This window comes from Schistosoma haematobium, chromosome 1 (assembly GCF_000699445.3).
Source record: "Schistosoma haematobium chromosome 1, whole genome shotgun sequence".
In the NCBI taxonomy this organism is placed as follows: Eukaryota; Metazoa; Platyhelminthes; class Trematoda; order Strigeidida; family Schistosomatidae; genus Schistosoma; species Schistosoma haematobium.
Genome location: NC_067196.1, coordinates 69,366,794 through 69,389,018, shown reverse-complemented (window position 1 = coordinate 69,389,018; position 22,225 = coordinate 69,366,794). Strand labels below are relative to the sequence as shown.

The following is a 22,225-nucleotide window of genomic DNA, read 5'->3' as shown; positions in this document are numbered from 1 at the left end:
AAGAAGTCGAAATAACCGTTGTGGCCAATGCAAATGACTAAACATTGAAGATATGATTCGAGAAGCAGTGGAACTTAAGATCTGGAGGAAGAATAAATGTGAATACATATGCATTGCCGCTACCTATTCTGAGCTGTCACCCAACATTCCCAACCACTGATCACGCAGACCCTAACCAGGTAGTCTGCTGATATTGTTCAAACCAACCATCAATAACTTTATGAACCGATGCCACATCTTTGTTTGGCCGCCCTTATCTTTCTTCCAACTTACTATCACTCCAGTCAAAATTGCATTTCGAGGTGTGCAATGGTTATGGACATGTTGTACATGTCTCAGGCGATAGAAATTTTTAGCTTTATATACCAATTTGTCATTTTTTTTATCTAGTTATGTCACAATACACAAGCAATGCTTCGGTGACACGTGTGATCAAAAACCATCAGTCTACTGAAGTCCTTTACTTTCGCAACCCATGTTTCACATTGATAGAGAATTACAGGGCAAACTGCCGCGCTGTTTATCCGCGATTCTGTTTGGATATGGTTATCCCACCTACACTACATGTGAAGCAAGTTGGTAAAATCCAAAAAAGCTTCCTTAATCTGTCCCAAGACTTCATTGGACACCAACGCACTAAAGCTAATGAGACCTCCAAGATAAATACAATGACCACTTTTTGTCGATTATTAGCTCTTCCTGTACAATATGATACTTATTTACTGAGTTTTCAGGTATCAATATCAAAGTTGAATTTGATAGTTTCAAATAAATTGAGCATTGGGAGAAAGATATATATATACTCATTGGAATATCACGAATAGTATATTTATTGATACTGAATTACATTTTAACCTTTACGTTTGTCTCCATAAAATAATAAAATCAGAGTACTCATACTTCACACCACTCTTACGGGAATGTATTATTCAACGTTAAAAATGACTCAAGAACAAATTAGTGGAAACCAAGTAGGATAGGAAATTATCTACAGGGTATATTATTTGTACCTGATCTATTGAACTGTATAAGGGTGGAGAGTTGTGTGAAATGAATCAGATAACTAAACAAAATATTATATGATTAACTTGAAATCCAGATATGATTCCGACCCAGTTGTGTAGAACATCAAATCAGTAATTAAGAGCTTCTTAATTCAAATTCACCAATGTCTCATGTTTTCCAAGTAAGTGGTATGTAAAAATTCGTTTCAAGTCTAATTTACTGGTATTTTTTACTTTTCTCTTAGATTGCCAAATATATATCTGGAGATTTGCAACATAGAGTTAGCTGGCAAACTCCTCTTGGTCTACCAGTTATACAACCATATATCCAGTCAAATAAAAGTTCGACTGATTCTGATGATTATACAGTTAACTATTATAGCCAACTTATTGACAATAATCAGAAACTAGATTTACTAAAGAATGATAAAACGGGTGACAATTTGATATCATTGCCAAAATCATCTAAACAGACAAGTGCTTTTCCACCGAATTTTATTCACTCATTAGATTCATGTCATATGATGCTAACGGGTTTACAGTGCTTAAAAGAAGGCATTGTTTTCGCCTCTGTGCATGATTGTTTTTGGACTCATGCAGCTACTGTAGATAAGTTGAATCGAGTAAGAACTTTAATTTACACTAATTGTCGGTATCTTCTCTGTTTTTCCTTATCTTTTAGTTCATGGTCTTTTGTATCTTAGAATCTTAAGTAAATTAACAGACGTTGTGAAGTTGAGTTTATTTATCTGCTTGTTTAGTCTGTTTTGGGCAATATCTCACTCGTCCAACTACAGAGTCAACAATTTATACAATGTGTAATATCATTGGACCTCATGGACATGAAATGTTTTTTACATTTTATTTCATACACTTTAAAGTACTTGACATGATAGCGCTTATTGTATGAGTTCTCATTCTATCCATTATGTGGAGATTGATTACCAAGCGTTCATTTAGGTTACTCAAATGTTTCATGCACACACAATTTCAATAAGCTCAGTTTTAGTTAAAACTTCATAGTTTGAAAATAATGTAATCACCAGTTTCTTAATTTATCTAATAACCATTTTTTGATTTATCCCATTGTAATAATAAACATTTTATTGATGATGTTAGTAACAATAGTGATGGGAACTGTCTCTAAGCAATAGAAATCACTAAAATCACAAATTACGTGAAAAACACTTGGTATTGTTTGGCTTGTATCTTCCCGTTGAGATTTCAGACTGAAATTGATCAGTCTGTTATTGGCATATGTGCATACTGTGCGTATGTCTCGATATTACCTTAATTCACAAGCTATTTGTACGCAATGATGGATAGTGGCTAGCAGTGAAATCCAGGACGCGCATTTCGTCCTATTTGGGACTCGTCAGCTGAATGTACCCGCATCTCAGAGGGTTGATGTTCACTCTTGGACTCGAACCCAGTACCATTCGCTTCAAACGTCATCGCGTGAAAAATGTGAATATTTGTAACACTGGGACTTCTTTTTTAGCATATGAGGTATATTGTACAGTTACTAAATTACGTTACTTTATTGGAATAATATTACGTTCAATAGTATGTACAAAATAGGTATCACATATGCAAGCAAAGAATAAAAACATTTCGGAATTCTATTTTGCTTCAGAAGAACCTAATACTTGGCTATTTTCGTTAATTAAACCACTTGGTTAAGTAAATTCTCTGAAGAAAGCAATTATAGACAATAAGATAGAGTATATTAGTTACATTTTGCCTCTTATTAGGATGATGACTAATCTCATTTTCGGACTCACTAATTCTATTAGGCACCAAATCTTTTTAGAATAAACATGAAGATATGAGAAGCTACACTTCTGTTTACTACTACACTATGTACACTTTCAGTGGATTTTTATAGGGAGTATCTGTTCAGTATATTATACTCATTAAGGTTGTTTACTCAAGCATTTGTCCTTGAGTAAAAGTGAATAAGTATGTCTCATCTGAATTTATGTTATTCAGAGCTCTGTATTTTTTTATACTGTTTTCTCATTAGTATTGTCATAGATAGACAGTATAGTCTTTTTAAGTGGAAATGTTGAAGATATGTAATCTTTTGAATAGCTCGGATAATAATACAAGATGGAATGTCATTTCATTCACAAACTACACTTTCATGTTTCCCCTTCATACAAATGTTCGCATACTTTTGTACATCATTAAGTTGTTAATCGGTATTCAAACCGTTCACTTGTTGAATTCAACTAGGACAAATCTCCACTAGTACCTCACTACTTTAATATCTGATCATCTTTCGCTTATTTTACTCATTTAAATCAATATCAAGATTTCAAAATTCTCATAATTTGACCTTTCTTCATACTACATTATTCATAGATATGCCGTGAAGAATTTATTGCCCTTCACAGTCAATCAATATTAGGCGATTTTGCTGATTATGTAAAACAAAGGTTTGGATATACAGACAAGTACGTTGATATTTTTAACTTTATACGATTCCAAAGGTATTTTCATATATTGAGATGGTGAAGAAAGTTGAAGACCTCACTCCTGCCTAAAGATTTTGCCGATGTTGTGCAGAAGAATAACGAAAACTTCACGACTGACTAGACAATCCAGCTCAGAAAACGAAATTCTACCAAAAAGGATTGTCATATAATTCTTGTCAATGAATAGGGCAACAATCGAGTTTTATTGTAGAACAATTTGTCTACACTTATTCTTATCGTCAGTGGATTTTTTTCAGTACTGCGACAGTAATAAAACTAACCATAAAAATTCCTAATTATAAAATCAAAACTTATAATTTACTTGCAGTAACAATTAATTAGCACTAAATTTAGTCCTAAATATAAATGTCTTAAGTATTAAGAAGTGTAAATCAATTGGACAATAAATCTGCAGTCCATACGTTGGACTTCGTGTTAGTTGTAGTTTGTTTGTTTATAATCTTCTATTTTTTGCCAGTGCTAATCGAAGACAATATATTTAGTTTGTTTAATAACTATAGTCTTGCTTTATGTTATGTTCTACTATTTTTCTGATATATTTCGATTATTAATTTTAAGGATATTGAATATGTACCTAGCATTTTCCAAGTTTCCAGATATCGACCCCCTGTTTATTTTATTCTGTTCAATTTTAATTTATTATGGGAATCTCCTAAAAATCTCACTAATCAGTTAGATACTACTAATTTACTCTTGCCATAAGGATTCGTAATCAAAACAATCATATCAATAATAATTCTTACTAACGATGGACTAACATAGTGAAAAATGTTGTTTATATTCGTTTAGAAAGAAGTTTGATTTATATAAAAGCCTAGTTACTTTTCTCTTTTTGCGCTTAGCTCAGGATTTTGAAACATGACTAACTTGAAAGAAAAAAGTAACTATTGTGACCGCACTAACCACGCTGTTTAGATATGAGTATAGCTCATAACCAAACCATCTAAAATCGATAACACATGACGTTTTTTAGTCAGTAATTACGGGAAAACAAATACAAGTAAAAATATTGATTAGCAATGGAAATTTCGTCATTCGCTACATTCAGAGTCACCTTTTGTTATATCCGAGTGGAGATTAAATTACAGGTAACTCCCGAGGACTATTAATGGACTAATATTCTATAAATATTCTTATTGTATAATTATTCAACAATTACATTACGTATATTTATATCCCTCTTATGACAAGCTTTATTTTGGCCTATAATTTATTATTGTACGATTTACGGTTCTTAAGTTATGTTCAGTTTATTAACTACTGCCTCCCTCATTCACGGCCACTTTTTGGGCTTATTTGTGTACAAATATTATTTCCTATTTTATGGTACGTTGCGGTCTGTGTGATTGATATATAAACTAAGTATGCCTGAAATAAACGATCTGCTCTGATTCGGAAGCTGGTATCTTGTTCTGGACTCAAGTGGGAGGGCTCGTAGGACATAGGACCAATAAGGACACTAAACTGCCCACACCGGTTGAACGTCATTGGTTGGCCTAGTGTGAAGATTCGTATAAGTCGTATCCGGATTGGTCGATAGGTCGCGTGGTAGCAAAACAAGACATCCAAGGTCATAACAATTGGCGACGGGGATTTTGGCAAAAACAAAATAATTGGGAGACGCAAGGTCATAACACCTTTTTGCCTAAAAATTTTCCACACTCAAAGCACTTGTCACATTTTCATTTTCTTTCATATACACAACCTATAGTGATCATTACGTTTGTAATATATCTGCGTTTTTGTCCTAGACAAATCAATGAATTTAAAAGTGGGAAGAAACGAGATCAGGCATTAGCTTTCAATCGTTTACTTTCGAATCTCCCTAAAAGAGGTCAGTTTCTAGTTGTATTTTTTCGAATCTATTCATTAATCGGCATTCGCTCGATTTTCTGTGTTTCTAGTATTACAAAGAACATTGCAAACAACGTCACTTCAAACAAACGTAGTCCGTATTTGGGGATTGTTCCAATCCCTTAGGATAATGTATATGGGTATGGTTGGCCACTGACTCCTTTTATGTCTTCATATCTACGTGCACCATATATTTCTAAAATCCTAAACATTTCAATGATCAATATGACAGCGAAAGTTTTTCTTGTATTCCTTTCAAACTTAATTTTTAGTTAGCACGTAAATAAAATTCTTTTTTTAAAGCTTACGCATTGGTGTGAAACTATTGTTCTTTTCTGGTGTTTGTAGATTTGTTTGTAGTTTTTAGTTTCTAGATAAAGTTTGAACTTATCATCCATCGTTACGTTTACGGTGTTATGAGATACGCTTTTTGTGCAGAAAACATTATTTTATTTGAGCTTGTGTCCAGTTTTCCCGAACACAAACGGTTCTGTTTTCATATCAGCTTCCTGTAAAGATATATATATCTATTTGGATCATGTTTCGGTACAATATAGTAATGGTCATTTGGATACGTAAGCATTCAAATAACAAGTTTCATGTAAGACGAGAATGATCATTCTTTATTCCACCTTTAATCATTATCAAACAGCATTAGAGTCCAATGTATTAGATATTATTCTATACACTAATTTATCAACATAATGTTTGGATAAATTTAGCCGTAATCATCACCTCGTTTAACTTCTGTTTTCAATGAGTAGGAATTATTTAATAATATGATAATTGTGCATAAAATATGCACTTTTCTATTTGTATTCAATAATTTACCTTAATAAACATTAAACTACTTTTATGCATCAAAATATATAATGTTTCCCTCTATATAATTTATATAGGTTCGTTCGATTTGTCCGAAGTTATGAAAGCAGAATATTTCTTCAGTTGAACAAATCATTTGCGTCATAGTTATATACAGAAAATACACTGTACATAGAGTTGATTAGAATATTTTTACATCATTATGAGTTTGTAAATATAATTCAACTTTTATTTATTTTTGTTTATCAATTTCCTATGTTTACGATTTCGAAAACAAAGTAAGCAACTAAGATTTAAAAGTATAGTCGGCTGCATAATTAATTAGTTTGGATCTCTGTACAAAGTAATTTTTAGAATAATGAACATATACCGAAATCTTGGGACTAACAACATCAGTTTTAGAATTAAAACCAGTCTATAAAATCAGTCACTGTAATACCATTATATTTCTGTTCTCTAATATCATAAAATCACTTGGGAAATCGGTTTACGGGACACGTCCTAACCAGATCGAACCACAATTTCTGATAATAATTAGACTATAAAAACTAAATAAGTCATTTATCTTTTAAAAAATAAGAGGAACTACAACTTGTTACATGACTGACGGGTTGATTAACTACTTTAAATATTTCAATCTATGAATACTACCAATGAAATTACTCAGCACCACTTGCAAAGTTTACCACAACTTATAAAGAGAAGAATGTATCCCCAATTTAAGAGTTACATCGGCACTTTATTTAGTATAAGTTAAGGAAACTATCGCTCGATCTTGCTTGCTTCCAAAAACAGAATTTCTTTTATTCAGACTACTCTTATCCATTACTGAAAATTTCGATACCCAACCGTTTGTCAAGTTTAGTAGTGAACTGTATAATAATAACATCGAAACTGATGTAGTTAAGCAATCACTTATTAGTTTTAAAAATAAAGAAGGTGGAAGGAATAATGGTTAACCTACATAAAGAAAACCAGACTTTGGAAATAAAACGGCAAACTAGAATTATGTACAAGAAACCAAGTGATCGTGGTCTTCAACAGCCAAAACTAATAATAATCACCCATAAATATGGAGCCCATTAGAAATCCGATATAGCGTAACCAACATCTCAATAGTACTACATAATGTTCGTACTGATACTCATTTGCCAGTCAGTCAGCTACAACGTAGGACCAGGCACATATATGCATCGGTCCAGGTTGCCATACCGCATCAGCACAACAAGATGAACACCGGATTCATAGCAGTGGTTAGGTCAAAGGTAGTAATATGTAGGAGAAAGATTGCATATAGAGATATAGTACAAGAAGAAAGGATTGGTTCGTAGAAAGAAAGATATGAAGTGATTTTAATCTCTTAGTTTAAGGAAAGACAGAGTGTATACACCTACGCCACTGTCATCAATTCTGAACAATGTCACCAAGAGTCTCCAACCATTGGTTACGATAGTCACGCGGACCCCAACCAAGTAGTCTGCATCTACCAACATGGCTCAGACTAGAAGTTAGTGACTTCAAGCACTGATGCCACGTTTTGGTTTGGCCGCCCCTAACTTTCTTCCAACCATCTCCAATACCGGATAGCATTGCACGTCGTGGTAATCGGTGTTCAGGCATACGTAACACGTGGCCCAACCATCTCAGTCGATGAAGATTCATAACCTCATCAACTGATTTACCATCATCTAATACCCTGCGTCTAACCTCACTATTACTTACCCGGTGATCCTAGCAGACGCCAGCAATATTTCTAAGGCATCTGTGGTCAAATACTAATAGCTTACGAGTGTCTTCTACTCTTAATGGCCATGTTTCGCTGCCGTAAATTAAAACAGAACGGACTGCCGCGCAGTATACTCGTCCTTTTATTGATAGACGGATATCTCGCCTTCGCCATAGGTGACGTAAGTTGGCAAAAGCCAAGCGAGCTTTTCGAATCCGTGCTGAGATTTCGTCAGACACCAACCCATTAGGGCTGATCAGACTTCCAAGATAAGTGAAGTTGTCAACGCGTTCGACTTCTTCACTCTCTATCCTTAGTTCAGGTGTTGACACAGATCAGTTCTGAAGCAACAACTTGCATTTAGAGGGAGAGAAGTGCATCCCAAACATTCTGGCATTGTTACTTATTGCTACCAGAAGACTCTGCATTTTATCAGCGTCTTCACCAAACAGGACTATGTCATCTGCGTATTCTAAGTCGATAAGTGGACCTCCTGGAAGGAGGTCAATACCCGAGAATTCAGTAGACGAGAATGTTATTTCCCTCAATAAGTCTATGATGAAGTTAAACAAAAATGGAGAAAGTGGACAGCCTTGACGGACACCACTTGAGGTTGCAAAAGCAGATGACAGTTCGCCATAAGCTCTGACTCGACTAGTAGTGTTCGAGTAAAGAGCCTTTACAAGGTTTATGTACTTCTGGGGTACGCCTTTCAATGACAGACACTGCCACAGAATCTCGCGGTCTACCGAGTCAAATGCTGCTTTTAAGTCGAGAAAGACCACCATTGTCGGACGTCGATAAGTATGCCTGTGTTCTAGAATCTGACGAATGGTGAATATGTGGTCGATGCAGCCACGACCAGGTCTAAAGCCAGCTTGGTTCTCTCGTGTTTGCAGTGCACGAGTCTTAGGCGTTTGATAATTATCGAGGATAGTATTTTAGATACTATATTAGTTAAACTAATCCCTTTATGGTTGTCACAGGATGTGATTTTAACCCTCTCTTATATATTGGGACGATAGGTGATTGTGACCAGTCAGATGGAATAACGTCCAACTCCCAGATCTTATCTAAAATAGTCAACCTAATCGCTAAAATTGGACCACCATCCTTAAAGACTTCTGGAGCCAGTCCATCTAGACCAGCTGCCCTTCCTCGTTTCAGATTAACTATAGCCTTTTGAACTTCAGCAAGAGTTGGGGGACCTACTTCAATGTTTCATTCACACTGTCTGGGAATGGAGGGTAGTTGTAGAGTAGCTGAAGGCCAGTTGAACTGTTCTCTGAAATGTTCCGCCCATCGTTCTAAACGTCTGAACTGGGAGCAGATGAGTGTATCGTCTTTTTCCGATATAATCTCACTTACACTTGACTTATTAATTCCAGTTTCTTTTATTAGTCTGTAAAGCTGTCTTGTGTTCCCTATAGTCGCCGCCTTTTCCATCTCTTTTGCTTTCGTTGCCCACCACTGCTCACGGTCGTTTCTTAGACATTTTCTTAACCTAGATCTGATTTGTTGTCGCTCTTCCTCATGTTCGGAACCTGATGGGACGAGTTTGCGAGAATCCATCAGTGTGATAGACTTTGAAGAAATCCACTGGTTCTTTGTAACTCTGTGGTTTAAGTCACTAATAGATTTCATTGCTGTTTCCACAGCTGTTTGTATATCTTTCCAAGCAACATCTGGGTCAGCCTCGTCTTCAGAACTACCTAAGTGTGACCTCAGTTGTTCCTGGAACCTACTTTTGGTTTCCTCGCTACTTAGTTCGGTTCTAATGGGTCTTTTTACTGTGGCTTTTTTGCGTCCAGTGAGGCGCAAGCAGATGCGTGCCCGTATTAGGGCATGGTCGGAGTCCAAGCAGGTACTCCAGAATGAGCGACAATCTTCTACCGACCCTCTCCAACGATGACTGATGGCAATATGGTCTATTTGAGTCCATCGTTGGCTTGGTGTAGGCGGTCGCCACGTTAGACGATGTCTCTCCTTATGCTTAAAATTTGTTTGCTAAAAATAAGCGATTGTCTGAGCACAGTTGCAGCAGACGGTCACCATTGTCTGTTCGCTGTGCCGGAATGCTAAAATATCCACCTAAATGCCTTTCTGTTTGGTTTAAGCTACCTATCTGAGCATTAAAGCCACCCCCTACGAGTACTATGTCTGAGCGTTTAGCTTTCTGAAGAAGTTCAGACAGCTTTCTGTAAAATTCATCTTTCACATCATCTGAGCTGCAGTCAGTGGGAGCGTAGGCAGAAACGACGAAAAGGCAACGACGTGTGTCCCTATCCTTCCGAGTTCTTACGGAGCCGTTTAGCCGAACAGCACATAGACGACTGTTGACGGGGATCCACTCTAGCAGTGCTTGTTCCGCCCTCATGCTTAGTGCTAAGCCTACTCCTGCCAGTCCACGAGAACTGGCCATCGGGTCACCAGATACACGTAGGGTGTATTTCGTTGGCTTTCCGTTTTGCCGAGGTGAGGTCAAGTGAATGACCACACTGGAATCCTGTATGCGTGTTTCGGAGACACAGCATACATCAATGGAAAGAGACTCTAGGGTTTTAGCCAAGGAAGCCTGCTGACCGATTTGACATAGAGTGCGTACGTTGAAAGCTCCAATGTGTAGTTTGGAGCGAGGTTTCAGTAGACCTGGGACAGAGTTTTGAGCACTAGAATCGTTGGCTATGGTGACACTTGAGGAGGAAGCCGAAGGAGGAAGTTTAGGGTTGAAAGTCGATGTAGGAGGAATAATAGGAATTGAAGAGGAAGGTTGATTATGAATACAGTGGTCTTGGGTGCTGTTAGAGGTACGAGGGCGGTTATCACTTCCCGGTTGCCCACACCGCGATATTTTAGCTACTCCCTGAATGACATGGCTCAAAATCGTTTGCAATGGCGCAGGTGCATCCACTCTTTGTGTTCTCCCAGATTCTAATCTTCTGAATTCTCCATGCCCCTTTTTTCCTCTTTCCAAATTTATTTCACTGGATTATACTCTTTAAATAACATCTCCAAACACTAATCTTCCCGATTACTGCTTATACTCTTGCTACCTCTACCACTACGGGATTTGAATCGACAACTGCATCTCTGTGCTAAGGTGGTGTGGCAACTCGAACTGATGTACGTACGTACGAAGTTCTACGTTGTTACTGACTGATTTTAGCTACTGGACTTTATTTAGTGGGTTTGACGAAACACCCTAGATCTCATTGAATAATCAGTAAATTTCAACCTAAGGAAAGATGAATATTTAGCTGCCAGGTTACTTTTTGCGGATAATACTTACTATCAGGACCGACCGTTTCGTAAGGACGCTGACAAACTGCAGTCTCCTAAATACCTTGGCTTGGACAAGATTTTCGTCCGCTTACCAATCAACTAAGTAGCAGTCCGCTCCTTAGTGCATTGTGGTTGTGAAACATGGTCCTCAAGGATAGATGACATGTGCACAATACAATTATTTTATCGTGGATATCTTCCTAACATGCCGAGATATGATAATCACCAAGTGAGTAATGATAAGCCTACGTGCGGTGCATTGAGTGAAGATGGGAAATCCAGTAAGTCTATGGAACTCCGTTAACTATCTTCCTCGCCATTTAATTCTGGCTTTTATAAAAATAGGTTGGGTGAAATCTAGGAACCTTCAAACCATAACTTGACAAGAATCCATTGAGTCACTAACTTGTTCTGAATCATGTTACTAGATTCTAGCTTCCTTGTTGGATTCTACACAACTATGATCGGTTTGGTGAGGTGGATAACGCCTTACAATCAGTCTCCTTGGTTCGAACATGTCCATTCTTCATTTCCTATATCTTAAGTCATGATATGATTAGATTACTCTGTTCCTTCCAAGTCATGTGTCGGACAGTCTTGCGAAAACAAAGGATAATTCTCGACTTCGCAAAAGCTGTATATTGCTGAACATAACCAACTATATTGTTCATCACTTACGGTGGTGTTTAGAACTAAGGAAAGAAGTTACATTGAGGACATCCAACGCTGGAGGATCACCACTAGCTAAACATTAAGGGTGAGATTACACCTCATCAGACCCCCCTCACCTCCCAGGTTAAAGATAGTGTCTCGATGGAGAATATTTGGTAAGATGTGACTCCTGTAGTACGGAAAATTAAAAGAACTGTGGACCCCATTTCTGCGCCTGGCTGAACTACTTGTGCCCATCAACGAAGGACCCTACGCTTATTAGAATTTACAGTCGTATAGAGAAAAGAACAAGACAGCACCAGCCCATGAACGTAGATAAAGGCTTGTAGCATACGACTCAGTCAACATACGCACATCCAATCTACTTTTCTGTTGTGAGGTATGTCTAAAACACCTGCCCAGACTTTACTAAATGTCGACCGACCCTACGATTTTCTGGTTGGCTAAAACCTCAGTAACTACGTGTTCCATTTTACATCTTTTCCTTGTGAGTCGTGTGAAATCATAAATAGACACGGTCGATAAGCGAAGTAGATAGCATTTAGTTGCTACTATTAATTTAGTTTCAATAATTCCATGTTAGCATTGTTGGACGAAAGGGATCTACAATCCACGGACAAATCCCGCTTTGGGTAGTTGCAGCAAAGTCCCAACTAAATTGCCGCATTATTTAATCTTATCTACACTGGTCGTTATTTAGTGAAAAGAATGTGAACGCTGAATATTATCTGGTCTGTCTCAGTATCGAATACACGATATTGCATGCATGACGCGTCCCAATGTTTAAAATAATATTTGTCTCGAACAGTAATCCTTGATAAATACATATTATTTTAGCGTAGATCAATATAATTAAAAGGATTAATTAAAAGTATATACAACTTAAAGAATCAAATCATTCCGAACCGCTTTTCATTTAATCTCAATGCCACCTTGAATGTTTATGCTTCGATTTATGATTTTGCCTCGGGGACTTGTCTGAAAGCTTCGAAAGCTTTTTTAGTAGCTTTTCACGTTGTCTTTCGGTGAGGTTTTTGAGGAATTCCATGGCTAGAGAATCTTCTTCTTCAGATGTTTGCTTTGAGACACTGGTCAGTGCACTCTTTGCTTTGCTAAATACAGATGTAAAACGGTCCAGATCAGTTCCTCGCTTCAAAGTAAGCCCCTCTTTTTGTAGATTTTTTTTAACTTGGTCAAGACCAATCATATCGCTTGTTGTTGGTTCCTTAGTGAAAGACTGACCAAAAAGTGGACAAACACGATCAGTGTTTAAGTGCCCCCATTGTTTGCACCGCATGCATCGTACGTTTCGGACTTCGATGGCAAAGGGCTGATCTATGATCTCTGACGAGTTTTTGCAATAGCTTTCTCTCGGAGCACAATATTTCCTTTGCCATTCAAACTTCACCTCTTTGTCGTCAGGTTGCTCCTATTCAAATGATTACTAACATATACTCCTAAACTAACCTTTTCCATTAAAGCAGGCTGGTCATACATCCATGCTAAGCCTAGCCTAGCTTTTTCATCACCCAGAAGGACACGGTTTTCAAGTGTTTCTTGTTCCCGACGATATTGATTTAGTTTCTCTAGTTCCTTTTTCGTATCGTACTCATTTGCCTGTTCAGCCATCCACTTTCTCTTTATGTTTTCGAAGTTTGTTGGGTGGAAAAACTTCTTGCACATATAATTATTATATCCTTTCCCCATCTTTAACAAGAGACGTACCGCAAAATCCGACAAGCGCCACTCCAGATAATGTTTTATGTCTTTGTGAGTAGCAGACTTAAACTAAATGATTTATTTTTTACTGGTTTAACTGCACAGTCAATTCACGGCGACTGAGTGCCTACGTGTTTTTTTTTTATCAGAACCGGTGAGTGTTCTCATGATAGCGATGTCACTGGAAATCATACATATCGCTTCATTAGAAGTACTGGACAACTCTAGTGCAACTTTTTGGCATAAGACAATCTCTGTTGTGCAACTTATTTTCGTTCGTTACTAGTAGACCTGTCATAGGTGCATAGATCAAGCAACCTATTTGTGTGGTGAGTTTTGGAATAGGTCAACTAAGATCCCTTTATCGGGCTCTACATGATCACAATTTAATCAGCTTAGATGCAATTCCATGCTAGAAATTCTAAGTGATGTGTTATAAATAAAGTCGTTGTGTGCCATATGTAAGAACAGGCCCCTTACTGAGAAGACTGGATCACAACCTCAACTAAAACTGTTACAGTTTTCGATATATTCGAGAGATTATAGTTTTGTGAAAATATGATATTGAAGCCGACTTTATGGGTTTTAAATGGCATTGTGAGTTGAGAGCTTTCAATCAAACATCACCACATTTAGGTAGCCACTTTGAAGTGCATGATCATTATTCCTCTCCGGAAAATCAAACCAGTCCTATCTTTGCCTTTTTCTTTATTTATCTCGAAATAATTTGTTTCGCACCTGTTTCCCTTATTTGGCTATATGCATTTGTCACCTCATCCTGCTTGAAAAATACATCAAATTATTCGCTTTTAAGTCCCTCCTTCCCTCTTATTTAAAAATTATCTGTCATGTTGACGATATTGAATCGTGATCCAACTATTCAGATGTGATTTTCCAACATAGTGAGACAGTTTTTCACACTAAGTTCACCACTGTCACAGGCTCATCGCAGGACAAATATGGATGAACAATTCAGGACTTTTCTGACAACATATTCTTTCTAGACTACTACGGAAATCCAAACCATCCTTCTTTCGTGTTGAGTGTTGTTTGTAGTGCTTTATGTTCAAGAGACATCTCAGTCGATGTAAGCGAGGTTTTCAACGTATTATACTGAACAAGCGTTCCGGAAGCTGGATTGAATTTCGTAACGCGCTAAAAGAATTCGAAAAACTTTGGGAGAATAATTTTATCCCTTCTCAGACTACCCATACTCATTACATCCAAACAGAAAGTAAATTGCTGAAGGATATGAGGTTTAAATACTTGTTTGTGGTGTTTCATAGCACATTTGGTCATAAGCGTAAATCAGAGAGTCTGACAGTTAATCAAAAACCGTGAGAAATTTAACTAATATGTGACGTTTAAGGTCTAAGTTTCTAAACTGGCAATCACGGCGCTGTGTAAGATTAGGTGAAAGATTCAGATTTGTATAATGAGGGCGGAAGGCCTACGGCTTATGTTATTCCTTTTCTATTATGCTTCTCCGAATGCCCAGTCTTCTGTTAAAAAAGTCAATTGAAGGTGCGGACACCATGTCTTCGGGCAGCAGGTTCCAAGTATTAATGACTCGGTGTGAAAACCTGTATGCCTCGTGTATTTTGTTTGTTCTTGGCTTCTCTACTCGCCTGCTATGTCCTCTGAGATGTCCCGATCATCAAAATCATACAAGATGCTTCATAATCATCCTTTTAGTAGTTCATGGATGAGTTGTGATCCATAGACCAGAAGGTTATCGTCAGAAGAAAAAGAAAATTTGAAACCGGTGATATTGCAGTAACAATCAACAGACAAATTAATAGAAAGTATCAAGAATAGAACTAGTAAGCAGGTCACTTCTGCTGTTGTCAAAACTGTTAAAGCCCAACTGTCTACAGGTAGATGTGTAGAAGTATATTTCAGGTTGTTGTACGCGAAAGCAAGTAATCGATATGTTGCGACAAAAGGCGGGAGTGAGAGAGTATTTAGAATACGGATATGTTACCAGGATCTGCTTCAGTACTCATGAGCAGATACAATTATATAACACATATCCAGAAGTTGTTTGTATTGAGTCTACTTATAATACCAATAATAAAAAGTGATTACGCTTCTTGTTACGCCGCACTTTGTAGATATTCGTTATTGTAGTTGGTAGCCACCGGATGTACAGACATTACATTATCGGGATATATGGTGAACGATTCGTGATACATGTTGAGAGAAAAGTCGACAATTTTTATTAGGAATTGTCAATAAGTAGACAAGACTGCAGTTTCTAGAACGCCTATCTTTATGAAATGCGGTTCGCAATCTAACGAAGTGTGAAGATGTCTACGATAAAAAATTCTTTGTGGTTTTGTTTTTGACTTTACTATATGTACAACTTGTAAACTTATTTTTCTGCTTCATATGCCATTCTTCCTTTACCAGTAGTACTTATGAATCAATAAACTTTCGCAAGCTTTTTATTTTCGCCTTCGCACGTTCATGGAGGGTATACCAATAATGTTAACGAGTTATTGTCTGTGAGAATTAAGAACAAATACGTGTTATATATTTGAATTTCTATACTTAATACTATTCACATTGAATATATTATTCTATAGCCGGCACGAATGTGTTCTTCTGAAGTATCATTATCAATGGTAACGATACGATGAATCAGTGTAGACAGTGATGCGACTTCCAAGTGAGATCTTAAAGATTAGGCAATCACATGACAAATTTGCCGTTTTCGGATTAGGTCTATTACTAAAGTAGTATAGAATTATGGTCTACTATGATATCAGTGCTGCTCTAATAATAGACCTAATCCTAAATTTGTAGATTTGTCATGATATAACTGCCTAATCTATAAGATCTTACGTGGAAGTCACACCATCGACTACGCCAACTCACTGTATTGTATCAATTACCAATACATGATGCAGAACAAGGTTAGGCTAGAGAAAGAACAATATATTTAATATGAATAGAAGAAATAAGATAACATTCAGCAGGGACCACGCCTGCATGGCCGAGCCATGCCGTCCGATCAACTATAATTCACTCAACTCATTGTTCGCGCCTTCTCCATCGTTAGGTATTTCTCCGTGTCAAATATTGAATATCTATTTTCCGAGTTGTCTCATGTTCAGCTTTGTGGATTGTGTGGTTATGGTTCAATGTCACTACAGTAGTATCAGTACCGAACTAGACTATAATTATATATACTAACAGGATTTACAATAGAAATGACTGAGTATAGTTGTTGTATTTATATTTAAATAATTCACTAGATAAATGAACATGACATTAGTCAATATAAAGCACAGCTATCATAAACTTGTAAACTGTTTCTCCCCATGATCTTCCACAATCATGAATTCTCTAAATTGTTCCTGTTTGTTTATGATTGTTGTGTTGACTTTTTACTCCGTCAAGTACAGAGTATATCTGGTGCAGGGCACTGAAGTCTTTGATATATAGTACATCCTTTTCAGTTTTCGCAGTTTAGACCTAGTCTTTTGGTTGATATAGAGATTAATTGTTTTAAAATCAATTTTAGAGGGTATAGTAGTGCCTAGTGCAGATTTGGTGGTATTAGTGAATATTTCTAATGTTTCTATGAGGTTATCAGAATAGTGAGATTGTCGCCCTCAACATTTAGAGACCCCATAACAGCACCGTTGAGGGGGAGAGAGATAAAAAAGGATGAGATGGTATATATGTCGAATTAGGGCTGATTAGAGAGTTGTGTAGGGTGGTTAGACTTTGACAGTATCTAGAATCACTAGGTGGGTGCCTAAGTGAGCCAACATTATAGCTTCTTTGTGTGCGGTGGGCAATTTTAGTCCTATTATGGGTAATTGAGGAGGTTGCTTGTTTCAGGTAAGGAATAGGGAATTTCCTGATATGGCTTACTGGTATCACGTATGGGTGCAGTTTTTGTCGTGGTAGCCTCACGTTAGGAGTAATGAGCACTGCCAGCCCACTATGTTTGTTGTAAGAAGTTCTGCTGCTGTGGACGAGTGCATATTGTGGGTTAGGGGTACTGGAGTACTGGTGGGTTCTTACAGACATCTTAGTATTATTTCGTACATCAGTGTCTGAGCGTCTGTAGCTGTTAGGCCAATTCCTGGGAGGATCATTTTTAGGCATTTTATCGGGGCCGCTAGGGCAATACTGGGGCACCACTGAGGCATAAGTGGATTGGCATTTCGGGGTAGCTGAGTGTTTGGGCTGAGGATGAGTGGTTGCAGCTGCCTTATGTGCACTCCTGTCCTTAGGATTAGTAGCAACATGCAACTGGCCTCCGTTTTTGGTAGGAGTAGGGCATGGTGTTTTAGGATTTGTGTAATGGCCAACGTTTTAACTGCCGCTACTACATAGGCTGGGTTGAATCGTTTGCAATTGACTGAAGATTCGATGTTGGATAGCAGTCCTGTCATGGATGATTCTAATCTTTTTAAATGTTGGAATATGTCCCAGTAATGACTGACTATTAAGGAGGTGGTTGACTTTTGTCATACTATCAAACTGAAATAGTATGGGACAGGAGGCTTTAGCCTGTGCTTCACGTAATCTTCTTGTTACACATCAAGATTGCGACAATCCACATTCATGTAGTAGAGTATTCTTAGCAATCTTTACGCTCGTACTATCAGGTATATTATACACAATCACATTCTGCATACACTGAAGTCTTTTCAACACTTCAAATGATATATGGTCGATTAATTTTTCAGTGTTTTTAAAAATTTCGATTTCGGGACTGGAAAGACGCGATAAGCCCGGTTTGTAACGCTGGGAGCAGGGATTTAGTTAGTAACTACAGAGCCACTAGCCTAACTAGTGCAGTTGTAAAACTGATGGAAAAAATTATCCGAATATCTCTTACAAACTATATTGAAGGGCATAATCTTTTCTCCAAGGATCAACATGGTTTTCGGAGAGGCCTATCATGCTTGACAAATCTCATTGCAAGAGAAGATTGGGCTGCTGCAAAAGATCCGAATATTCCTGTGGATGTGATCTTCATAGATCTAAGTAAGGCTTTCGATAAGGTCTCCCACTCTGGTCTTAAATTCAAACTGGAACGTTCTGGAATCGATCATACACTCAGAGATTGGATAAGTAACTTTCCTCATGACAGGAGACAAAGCGTAATGGTTGATGGGGCTTTCTCCTCGTGAGTACCTGTAAAAAGTGGAGTTCCACAAGGTACAATATTCGGTCCTCTCCTCTTTTCACTTTGTGTAAATGAATTACCAACTGTACCAGAATCATTCCTTCTACTCTTCGCTGATGACATAAAAAGTTGGGGACCCATAAACAGTATGTCGGACAGAATAGTATTACAGGATGATCTTAGCTCATTATTGGCATGGTTGGACAGGTGGTCACTACAAGTAAATCCTAGTAAAAGTGTGGTGATGCAATTCAATAACTATGATGAATCGTGTCACTACGCAATATTTGGATTCGTGCTACCCAAAGTAAGAAACTATAAGGATTTCCGAGTCATACTAAGCAGTGGTCTCAAAACCACCGGCCATTGTAAGGCTGCTGCTGCAAAAGGCTACAGGGTATTATGATCTATTCGTAAGTCTTTCCAGTATTTAGATGATGAAATGTTTAGATTATTATACCCGATTTATGTGCGACCGCATTTAGAATATGGGATTCAAGCAGAGAGTCCTTGTTTCAAGTATGAAGCAGATATGCTTGAAAGAGTCCAACAACGAGGTACTAAGATGGTCAAAGGTCTATCTGGTCTATCTTATGAAGTCAGACTGGTACAAGTTAACTTATTTCCGTTATCATACCGTAGAATACAGGATGATATAATATTGGCTTGTAGCGTGGTGTCGAGTCGCGGTTGACTATGAACACTGCTACCATGAAACACGTGCCAAATAAATCAGAAGGTGTAAGAAGCACGTTCCAAATGACTCCATAAAATCCCCGAGAAGCCAAATATCAGAAGGCAATTAATGGACCAAGTCGAGGTTTATTTGCTGGCGATCTCGTGGCATCGAAAGGATACCGAGATCGTGCTAGGATACAAGCTTGGTTACAGAACGTAACCGAATCCGCGCGAAGTTACAATCGAAGTGTAAGTAAAAGAATGGAAGCACAAAATAGCTGTCATTAGCACAGTCAAACAAAAGCACATTAAAACAAACACTGGTACAGTTGGTTATAATAATAATTGTTTTTATTAAGCCAGTCGTGTTCTCGTGATAAACGTGAGTCACTACAGGCTTATCGTATACTGAACGATGACCTTGGTATTAACATGAATTATCTTTTACTTCCATCTAGGACTGATCATTTGAGAGGTCACTCGAAGAAAGTTCAAAAGCCGAGATCAAATCGTTTACGTCTGGAGTTTCTTTTCTCGCACCGAGTAGTGGATTATTGGAATTCCCCACCGGAACACGTAATATCAACACCTGTCGATATATTCAAAACAATTGTTTTGAATCTTAAGATTGGACCTCCACAGAATTACAAACTGCAAGGATTAATATAGGTCGATAGACCTCCTATCCTTATTACTGAAGGCTAAAATATTGACTATCTTGGTATCGTTAATAAGCTTCGGCGGTATTCAAAAAGTCCATCTGTACGTTATTTCCAACCCACATCAGTGGACGATACCCTAGGAGCGTTGCCTACGTGCTACACACCTGAAGGCGCTCTGTGCTTGTGGTTGCTCAACAAATTAAGAGGCTTATAGCCTATCAGAGGTATGTTTTCATATTTTACCAATAACCATATTCACTAAGTCAAGCCTTCCCAACCAAGTTATCCAACTTTGTTACGCAGATAAGTGACAGGAAAACCATCGTTTTTAGACCCATAACTGTTTATGTCAGCTAAAACAATCCTGCTGTAGTTATCTGTAATACGAATAGCGCGATGGATAGACTCCAACGATTTTTGGATGAAAATGTAGAAGCTATAAGAGTAAGACCAGATTCTTGTACTAAATAATCCAGTTATTACCTACAACGTTCTTCGTAATTGGAGTATATCTTCTCGGGAGGCATTTTTATATCGTAAATAAAACTGGTTCATGCGTATATTCATTCAGTTTACTAAGTTTAACTCCATCCACTCGATTCCATCTGTTGTATACAGTCGCCAGATACATCTAAAAGGTTTAGTTAAATCTATAAGTCCTACAGGTGAATTGGAGATCTTACATGTGCCTAAGGTTAAACTGCCTTTCCGAGTCCCTTATGGTACGTTGTTTTTAAGAAAATTACATTATAGGTAATGCCATGAAGATTTCTATTCCTGTGCAGCATTCCGGTCAAAGTATACAATGGTTGAAGCAAAATATACACCCAGGTGAACGTGTCGTTTTCATCCCTGTAAAACCAATTTTCGAGAATGCAGAACTGCTGGCTATAATATACAAACGAGTAACTTACTATTTTTGTTTATGGTGGCAGTGGTATTTTTTAAAAAAAGATATATCTTACCACCTATTAGTCAATGGAATAACCAACCACAAAAGCTTCAATGATTTGCCAGATAACTTTCGCAATAAGTACTCCTCGGCTATATCGAAAGCAATTCGAATGAAACGGGGTATTTGGCAAGAAGACTATAAAGTGTGGAAATCTTGTAAATTATTTTTCCAAAAGATAAAACAACTCGTGAACTTGTAAAACTGACGATTTAGTCTTGTTAATATACAGTTTCTATTTTACTTTTCTAATTATGGTGTAACATGTTGAACAGTGTGAGTAGTTATTTTCACGATTTAAAACATAAATAAGCAAAATCAAGAGGCCGAAATGTTAAAGTTAGTGTTGTAACACATTTTTACGTAAAACGTCACCTTACATTCTAATGTTTATGCTAAAACTATGAAGTTATAGTGAGTCTCTACTTGGTGCGCGTCTAATAATATGTATACAAAGTATCGAAACATTGTACACCTTGGGTAGGGACTTATTGAAGTCATCTTTACTTTAATTATGTAGTTCAGCATTTTTACTTAGAATGCATATTTTGCACGAGCAATCAGTTTGTAAAAAGTAGTCTTAAATAATCGGATTTAGGGAGTTATTCTAAGGGTCTTGTATTCATACAGCAGACCCTGAACACTATTTTGAATAAAAACTAATCTCACGAAATAAGAGTTGAATGTCACTTCCAGGCAAGTTCATCGTACCAGTGAGCAAACAGGATATTCATTTTTCGATAAAGTCGACATTTTTATCACCCAGACTGTTGTTGGTAGCTGCATAGGATAATTTGCGAATACCTTCGCTTTATGTGTTTTCACAAACTCGTCCAAGTAGGCAGAACATTTGGTTATTGAATGCTACTCAATTTAGCATTCTGGGGGCTAATGCTTTAATCTCGTGTTTAAATATAATAGCTAGGCATTGAGTTAGTGTATATCAAAAGAATGAGTCACATATTTTATTATTTTGGCAGGATTGACCTCCATGATTAAGAGGTTGGAGATTTGAAGCTTGACTAATCAACGGAACATAGAATCAGAATATTAAGGGCGTTAGTGTAAAACCTGATTGCAGAAGACCAAGGATAGTATTCCATAGGCTCGTTTTTAGTTATAAAGTAAATGGTCGTACGAGTAGTCATTCAAGTTGTCGACATGAAAACAATAAACGTAAGAGGGACTCAAAGGATGAAGA

At 37.3% G+C, this 22,225-nt stretch overlaps 3 protein-coding genes across 6 annotated transcripts in view; 2 read left to right on the top strand and 1 right to left on the bottom strand.

Annotated features, from left to right (window-relative positions):
- MS3_00001986 (uncharacterized protein) overlaps positions 1-6,828 on the top strand; it is a 51,252-nt gene extending 44,424 nt beyond the window's left edge. The window contains exons 21-24 of one of the 2 annotated variants that reach the window (XM_051209531.1): positions 1,250-1,627; positions 3,372-3,463; positions 5,257-5,339; positions 6,259-6,828. In XM_051209531.1, the coding sequence (XP_051074985.1) occupies positions 1,250-1,627; positions 3,372-3,463; positions 5,257-5,339; positions 6,259-6,308 (603 nt within the window). In that variant the 3' untranslated portion in view covers positions 6,309-6,828. Of the gene's footprint in view, positions 1-1,249; positions 1,628-3,371; positions 3,464-3,499; positions 5,340-6,258 lie in introns of both variants that reach the window. The other variant, XM_051209530.1, reaches the window with a different exon arrangement.
- A 5,864-nt stretch (positions 6,829-12,692) lies between these two features.
- CIR1_1 (putative electron transfer flavoprotein subunit) lies at positions 12,693-13,615 on the bottom strand (the record flags this gene model as incomplete). Of its 2 annotated transcripts, XM_012938406.3 has the most annotated exons (2): positions 12,693-13,290; positions 13,329-13,568. In XM_012938406.3, the coding sequence occupies 2 exons, from the start codon at positions 13,566-13,568 to the stop codon at positions 12,784-12,786; spliced, it is 747 nt and encodes a 248-aa protein (XP_012793860.1). In that variant the 3' UTR covers positions 12,693-12,783. The 2 variants fall into 2 exon arrangements, with proteins under 2 accessions (XP_012793860.1, XP_051074983.1); XM_051209529.1 differs by having other exon boundaries at positions 12,693-13,615.
- Positions 13,616-19,546: 5,931 nt separating this feature from the next.
- MS3_00001983 (uncharacterized protein) lies at positions 19,547-21,353 on the top strand. Of its 2 annotated transcripts, XM_051209525.1 has the most exons (6): positions 19,547-20,296; positions 20,336-20,516; positions 20,549-20,608; positions 20,644-20,794; positions 20,826-20,977; positions 21,008-21,353. In XM_051209525.1, the coding sequence occupies exons 2-6, from the start codon at positions 20,469-20,471 to the stop codon at positions 21,224-21,226; spliced, it is 630 nt and encodes a 209-aa protein (XP_051074981.1). In that variant the 5' UTR covers positions 19,547-20,296; positions 20,336-20,468; the 3' UTR covers positions 21,227-21,353. The 2 variants fall into 2 exon arrangements, with proteins under 2 accessions (XP_051074981.1, XP_051074982.1); XM_051209526.1 differs by having other exon boundaries at positions 20,826-21,267.
- Positions 21,354-22,225: the final 872 nt, after the last annotated feature.